Below are 8,460 nucleotides of genomic sequence, written 5' to 3'. Positions count from 1 at the left end.
TAACAGCTATACCACTGAAGTGCCCTCGAGCCAAGACATTGAATCCACCAGTACTCTTGTGAAGCTTCTCCTCGGCCAACAATTTAACACTGTGAAAGTCCTGGGGAGCTCTGCGGTGTGAGAGTGTGAAAATGTATAACTGACTCCCCTAAAAGTAGCCCCCAAGGCCATTCTAAATAAGAACGCATTCTTAGTCAGCTGGCCTTGTTAAATATGTGTTAAGAGAAAAGAGTCTTTGGAATTTGCCCACAGTAGCTCTCTCTGTGTTTGCCCGTCTCTTACTTTCGCCCTCTGCCCCTCTAGTGTATTTTCAATGGTTCTACCTCTGGGCAAATGATGCTTTTTGCAGTAATGTAAAGTGCTTCCAAGTTCCAACTTCCAACAAGGTATTTGGCCTTTCTTCACTCTGTGTGTCAAACAAACCCACACACTCTTCTCGGAAAGAGCCGATAAATACGTGAAACACAAACTCAAACATTTGTTTTTATTCTCCAAATATACAGAGCAAGAGCATCATAGATTCACAGACCAGTACAGGTAAAATACAACTTTTTTTTTTTCTTACTTTTTTTTCCTTAGATACAGAGGGCCACTGCCTGAAAATAGTGGTTTACCCGGTTCAATTTACATAATGGTCTTTACATTATACTGAAAGTATGCTTATGGTTCACTATTTATACCAACTTTAGAAATGTGCATGTAATTTAAGTACCCCTTTTTCAAGACTCAAGTTATTTTCAAATAATTCTTTGTTTTTAACCACTTTAAAGTAAATAAATTATGTTCAAACCAGTTGTACATTTAACAAAGTGTCATGTAAGTTCTTAGTGAAAAAAAGTACATTAAATTGATGTTTACCTACCAAATGCATGACAGACATTCAACACTGCAGTCTACACACAAAGAATTATTTGCGAACACAATTTGAACCAAGTCTGCTTTTTCCATACTGTAGCACGTCGTTAAAGTACTAACGAGATATTGATTTATCGAAAAGAAAAGTGAGAGAGGGCTGGAAAGCATTTACACAGTAATCAAAGGGTTATTGTGATCAATTCCTATTAACGTTTGAGTTGGCAACTTCCATCATGAGCAATAAAAAATATCATACAATGAGGGAGACTTTGCATTCATCGTGTAAACCACCCTTTGCAGGCATGAGTAAAAATATTGACAGTGTTAAATGTTTGGCATGATACATTATTATTTTTTTGTTTATATTCCAACCAAGCAAAAGAGTTTTGCAGAGCGCACAAAATCACAGATGCACTATAGCCAGTGGGTACAGAAAATGATTACAAAATAACTACCGACCAATGTCTGAGGACGATTACCCGATTCGCTCAGCCCGGGTAAGAATAGTCTACTCCAGGGTTGCTTACCGACAATACATTTCTCTTCAAGATAACAATTCCACCAGTTTTTAGCTTGAAAATAAGTTATATTTGTCAAGCGACACAACAGTGTGCGATGGATTATAACTAGTAAGACAGGGTGTTACCCAACTGCCCAAGTTTTTATAATATCTTGATTATTGACTATGCTTACCCCTAGCACAATGAAATGGGTTCTCTCTTGTTTGCTATCGTAGAAGGCCGGTAACCTTGTGTAATTGTACAGTTGTTGTTGTGTTTATTCGTCAGTTTGGCATGGGCCAACATTGCAGCGCTTCCAGCCAGGCAAATAGGAGCAGCTGGTACCATGCCGGAGAGACGTCCTCAGGTGAGCAGGGCAGACTGCTTCCCTCCCGCATTGGGCTTTGATGAATCCACAAACTAATCCCTATGTGACTGGCATGGTGCTGGTACCCCCGTTGGTACACAGATGCCCCACTGTAGCAGTTAGAATGAATAGGAGGGGGTTTCTTTGGGCCTGACAACCCAAACATCAATTATGTATCTGTTTTCTGTGTGGGGGGGGGGGGGGGGGGATTTCGTTTACAGCATATGTACGGTCACCGTGTACGAGCTGCATTTGATAGGAAGAGGGGCTATAAGACTATATAAGAGCCCAGGTTCTGTGTAAAGGGATGGAGGCAGATATTTATCTTGTTTATTTTCTGGAGGATAACGATGACAGTGTGCATTTTGTTTTCTTCTTTATATCCACTATCTGGTCAGAATTGACAGTTTGGATACCATTATATGATTATGCAATATGAGCATACTAAATAACATCATAATGTGTTCTAGACACTGCAGATTGAGATCATATTTATCTGTCTGGGGGAGGATCGGAATGAAAAATTAATGAATGGATAGTGAAGGTGATGAGCAGAAAATTGCAGACATAGGCACACTTTATTTATTTGTATTTGTTTACACTGCTCAAAAGCAGCATAACAATGTTTTAGTCAGTTGTTTTTTCTTCTTTTGCCTGCCTTTTTCCATCTGTAGCCTGTCCGCACAACCTTTCTTGAGAGTTAAGGCAACTAGTTACCATTTGTATTCATTATACTGTTAGCAGACTGAAATGGAACTGCATCTCTCAATTGCCGTTTGTTCAGCAGGAGGCTGAGCCAGCTCCATAAAGCCAACAAGGGGATAAACAATGTCAATTAAAAGTGCTATAATTGATATTCTTTTCGTTTAAAAGGTTAAAACTCTATATTGTAGGCTAGCATTTGTTTCTATAGTGTTTGTTCAGCAACATGGGGTCCCCTATAGTCTCCAGCTGTTTAGCACACAGCAAATTATAGGTCTCCAATTTCATCCAATCAGGAGAGAGAACAGAGAACCCATTCCATCAGCTTCAATTTTATAGTGTTCCAGGTCCAAAATGTCCACATTTATTCTGATTGATTGGATGGAATTAGTATATCCCGACCTGAAAATATACTGTATTTTCTTGTTTGCTAAAGAGCAGGGGAGAACTACGGGGAGATCCCCGTTACTGAAGAAACACTAATTACTCTGATTACTATGTGAATATAGAGCTATTGAACACTTATTTTTTATATATATGTATCAAAAACAAAACAAATATCACGTACCGCCCATTAAATTAATTTGATTTGATCCAAAAAAAGATTTAAGCACATCCCATTCCTGCTATTACAGAACCACACCTAATGTGTACAGACACATTAGGTGTGTCTGTGCACAGTAAAATCCTCAGTGTAATGTAAGAAATATGGCCTGAAAATGAACATTGGATGTTTTGAGAGTGAGAGTGACGTACAATGTGCTAGAGAAAACTGTTCGCATGAATTACTAATTTCTTAAAAAAATTGGGGGGAAAAAAGCTTGTTTGAGATATGTATGTTAGAGAGAGAGAGAGAGAGAGAGAGAGAGAGAGAGAGAGAGAGAGAGAGAGAGAGAGAGAGAGAGAGAGAGAGAGAGAGAGAGAGAGAGCCAGAGAGAGAGAGAGAGAGAGAGAGAGAGAGAGAGAGAGAGAATAACAGAAGGAAAATTATTGTCTGCCTGTACAATGTTGATGCCACAGGGATTTGTTTTACCCTAATACAGTGAAAACTGACTGAGAAAGAAAAATACAGCACAAAATGATATATAGAGAGAGAGAGGCAGCATTAGAGATTTATATACAGTGTGCTAAGTGCCAAGCTGGATTATCAGCGTTGAGACAGAGCTTTTTGTCTTAAACTGTAGGGCGCCAATCCATTTGTAAAATTACAGTCCAAACCACACTGCCACTCATGTGGAAAAAACCCCATTCAAACATAATCATATGTAAAGTGCTTACAGCAACAACTTGCTTTTGTTGAGAAACGCTGTGCAGCTTCATTGTTATTTTTTTTCCATAATATTGTTTCAGCAAGTTTCAGCTGCTCGTCATCCCATTTTAGCGCAGTACAGCGGAAGATACTGAAATAAGACATTATCTAATCGGATCAGCTACTGAGCAAAAGAGACTGCGGTTGCGGCTAGCTACACAGTAAAACAAATCCTTTGTCAATTTAACCCAGATTGTATTGTGAATTGAATGCCTTAGATTTGACAAAACTAGACATGATGTCATGATTGCATGCGCGAGTCATTGTCTGATGTACTGCTTTACTGCTTTATGCTGCCGTTTCGCCCAGCGCTGCCCTGTAGCCTCCGAAAGCTTGATCAAATAACTGATCAAGCTTATTCTATAAAGCATGACTGGCCCAGACCTTGAAAGCAACGTTGAGATTTGAATTGCTTTTATAGGTTGAAAAAACAAACAAACAATGCCATGTACCATTGTGATGTAATATTTGATGGGTCGCAGACATAAATAATAAAGGCCTTAGGTGGTGGTGACCTTCTCTTATTGCCTAGGATGGTTCTACACAACATCGGGCAACGATAATAGGCTCCAGACATTGGTCTCCCATCATGCCAGGCAGTGCTAACATTGTCTAGGTTGCTTAATTATACAGTACATCTGAATAGTGTGTACAGTTGGGTGCCACCGATCTTGTCCCTTATCATTTGACCCATTTAGGCCTGACCTCAAAATTAAAAAAAAAAAATCCTTCTAAATCCTCCAGTTTTCTGAAATAAATATTTTCACGATTTTTCAAAAATAGCAGACCTACAAGCTCGTAGCGCGCCACTCGGTGGCGCGCTATGAGCTTGTAGATCTGCTATTTTTCAATAGCTAAATTATAACAATGTTTAAAACACCAAAAGGGGTTCCCGCCCAAAATGGGTTAACTGTCCTTTTGCGCAGATCACGCAAACCTCAGCAAAAAGAAAAGGACAACATCGATGGCCTCCAACTGTATGTCCAAATCTACCTTGAGCTTGTGTGTAGCGCTCTGGCAAAATCCTAGAAAGTTTTTACCCCTTTTTAGTCCATATCTGCAGCACCTATATAGCATTAACCATAGCGTCCCTTGGGCATGTTTCAAAAATGTTCAATGCTTTTTGAAAATATTAAATATAAAATAAATTGCGGAAATAGCAGATCTAGTAGAGAGGCTCACAACGCATATTCATTATATGGCAGGTAATTAGCAACAAGCTAAGCACAGCGTTCCAACAAAAAGCACATCTAAGGTGTTATTCTGTGTCGTTACAAGTGTGCCGTTCCTACAACTTCTGTTTGTTTCTGTGTCTCTTCAGTAAAATAAATACAGTACACATACCGCATTAATGATTCAAATGTATCCAATCTCAGATGTAAAAATAAATCAGTAAAATAAATACAGTACATACTGCATTAATGATTCAAATGTATGCAATCTCAGGTGTGTCACGCACTGTACAAGAATGGAAAATCACTTCAATGTGACGTTTTTAATCCATTGAGACCTGGAACGCATCCATGTCACGTTAGCGTTTAACCACATTAACCATTAACCCATTTTGGGGCGGGAACCCCTGAAAAATAGCAGATCTACAAGCTCATAGCGCGCCACCGAGTGGCGCGCTATGAACTTGTAGGTCTGCTATTTTTGAAAAATCGTTAAAATGTGCCTCAAATCTTTCCGAAAATTGTCATGATTTAGAAAACTTTTTTTTTTAAATTTCGACGTCAGGCCTGAATGGGTTAAATGCGAAACGTGCCACCAGCTGGCCCCCACAACCAATCAAAGGAACGGTGAATGATGGCAAAGAAAATAATTAACAAAAACAACTAGAACCAAATACACTTTCATAGTTTGCTAATCGTGTCCCATGGCGAGCAGCAGGACTACAGTCAAGTATACACAGAAGCTCCAGTGTAAACAGTGATACTGACAACAGCGATGGGGAAGCCACACAATGAAGCGACTTGAATAAACACCAAAGTTAATACATCTTGTTCAACAAAAACGGAACATCTCCCAGACATGGCCGGCCGATGCTCTGCAAGTATGGTTCAGAAAGAATTGTTTTTTACGGGTTCTACGACGTGCGTCAGAGGTCGTCGTCCTCCCCCGTGGAATTGGCACGGCGCCCTCCTGTGCGTGCGTGCAACAGTGCCACATAGAGTTGGCGGCTTTTCATTAAAACGTGGAGGTCACACGTTTTACACTTCGTCAGTCTTGACACAGTTTCTGAATATGTTTCCTTGAAGGCTAAAGGAGATCGAGCTGTAAGGAAAAAATGAGATACTCATTTTTCAATCAGTCTTCAGTAAGAATGACATCAAATAATGCTGAAAAATATGACGGCAGAACAGAATTGAGATGTGCCGTACACTGATACTCCTCTAACGTGGACGGACTGTCAAAGGATGACTCGGGGCTTTGTGTCAAGATTAAAGAATACCCTCCCCCCCCCCAAACTTCTCTGTTTAGTGCACAGGCCCAGATGCCACCGGGGAGGGGGACCAAACTGCCGTCATTTAACAAGTGTTTTGGCAAGTCTTTGGGTACATGTAGAGAGGTTTCCCCCAGCTACACAGGAGGGGCAAGGTTCTGTAAGCCAAGATCAACACCAGCGTCGTGTGTTTGGGGGGGTGAAAGATGGACTGAAAAGTGGGCGGAAGAAATAAACTTCAAACAGCTACTGTACCACACGTGCACATTCACCGTTGTCCTAGATATGACGAGAGCAGCAGGATATTGGCTCGCACAACTGCTAGATTGCCTCGACACTCAAAACAAGTGTCAAGTGTGAAGGGCAATCAACAAGAGGGCAAATAAAGATCTTTTTGCCAGATGAGCTGATTGTCGTACACATGATCTTTTAGTGGTACTCCAGCCTTCTGGAATTGTCTTGGCCCTTCAAGCAACATGTCTTGACTCTTGACATTCCACCCTTGATTTCTCTCTGTGTAGGGGCAGGCCAAGAACCTCTGTGGCACAAAAAAAGGGAGTTGGTAATTGAGTTGACCATGATGAGAAATATATAAGGCTTCTTGATCCACACGTCAGGGAATTCTAAAAAGTCTCAATGGCGAATTAAAACCAGCCAGCTGCTGCGTTTCCACGGGTCCCGCAAGAAACGGCAACCTATTGTAAACAGTACGCCCTCCCTTTTCATTATTTTTTATTTCTTTAATGAGCTCACAGGAGCCCCGCAATCTCCCTTTCACAGTTCCAGCTGCCCCCCCCCGGCTGGTTTACTTCCATGTCCCTCGTGAGTGACCCCCGTGGACCGCTCCGTTTTGAGATGGCTGCGGCGGGCCGGCGTGCGGGGCGTCCATCAGACGTGGGTCTGCATGCGCTTCTGGAGGGGCCTGGTGAGGTCAGAGTTCTGTGACGACGACTGGGAGTAGTGGGAGGAGGAGGAGGCGGCGGATGCCTTGCTGTCCTTGTCGAACTGCACATATCCGTCCTGCTTGCTGTAGCTGCTGGCGCTGCTGTCGCACTGCGTGTCGATGAAGGAGCTGGAGTCGCTCAGCGAGCCGCGCTGGAACTCGCGCTCGCACAGCTCGATGGAGCTGCTGCCCATGCCCAGCACAAAGCGCTGGCCATAGTCGTACAGGCGGTTAGGGCCCGTGCCCAGCGTGGAGTAGATGTTGGTGAAGGACATGCCCGTGGGCACCCGCTGCTTGCCCAGCGTGCTGCTGGTGCTGGCCGGGTTCCTGGCCTCCGTCGCCTGGCTGTTGGCACTCATGGTCGGGGTGTGGTGCTCCTTGAAGGTGTTGACGCTGTAGTAGCCATTGGTGGGGTCCTGTTGAGAGGAAAAAGACAAAGCGATTGAATCATGTGGTATCTCTGGAGTAGACATTTGCATTGTGATTGGGATCCCGTTTTTCCACAGGAGGGATATTTTTGACATTTTTGCATTTTTGAATTTGGATTATTGTGGCATAAGTGTTGTGTGAAAATATAAATATCGGATCGGGAAAAATCTATATCGGCAAGTACTCAAAATCAAATGATCGGAATGGGATCGGGACACCCCTACTTGAATGTATTTTTTCTTCTCCTATAGCTTAACATGCGCCAAGGTCAAGCTGGCATTAATTACCATTCAAATTGTGGAATAAATAAGAAAGGAGGAATGTCACGTCCAAGGAGAAACGCTAGAGGGCTTTTAATTTAAATCACTTATGAGGAGGACGCTGAGGACATATTTGAAGAATCCCTGCGGGCATAATTGAAGACTGTGGAGCCACTGTAAACGGCCTCTGATGACGTAATTGAACACCATTCACGCAGAATCATTTTTTAAACACTTGACTGATTGACAGTCAGAAGACTCAGTCAGAATCTTTGACAAACTCAAATCAGTCACCTTTATAGGACTGGCCCGACTGTTGCAGTCCATCCAAAAACCATCCAATTAAGTGCGTGTTGATGATTCACAGTTTGGCAACCAGCGTGTCTCTGCAAATAAGTTCACTCAAATGCCGGCTCTTAATTGGACCCAAAACAGAAATATATTTAAAAAAGAAAAATGTTTCTTCATGTACAGTATGCACAGAAATGACTTCTGAGGCCATGTCTGCCCTGCACGGTGTGTGTAGCTGTTGGGCTCCAGGCACTGTGCCATTACTAAAAATGTCTGGCTGCAAGAGTGTGTGTTTCTGTGTGGAGTCTGTGTGGAGTCTGTTTGTGTGTGTGTGTGTGTGTGTGTGTGTGTGTGTGCGTGC

At 42.3% G+C, this 8,460-nt stretch overlaps 1 protein-coding gene across 19 annotated transcripts in view; it reads right to left on the bottom strand.

The window, feature by feature from the left end:
* Nucleotides 1-470: 470 nt before the first annotated feature.
* kirrel3b (kirre like nephrin family adhesion molecule 3b) overlaps nt 471-8,460 on the bottom strand; it is a 310,341-nt gene continuing 302,351 nt past the window's right edge. For all 19 annotated transcript variants that reach the window (XM_079513465.1, XM_079513476.1, XM_079513477.1 and 16 more), the window contains one exon: nt 471-7,535. In XM_079513465.1, the coding sequence (XP_079369591.1) occupies nt 7,065-7,535 (471 nt within the window). In that variant the 3' untranslated portion in view covers nt 471-7,064. The remainder of the gene's footprint in view (nt 7,536-8,460) is intronic.

Source organism: Electrona antarctica (assembly GCF_951216825.1).
Source record: "Electrona antarctica genome assembly, chromosome: 11".
NCBI lineage: Eukaryota > Metazoa > Chordata > Actinopteri > Myctophiformes > Myctophidae > Electrona > Electrona antarctica.
Note: the sequence above shows the minus strand (reverse complement) of the source record. Positions and strands in the feature narration are given on the sequence as shown.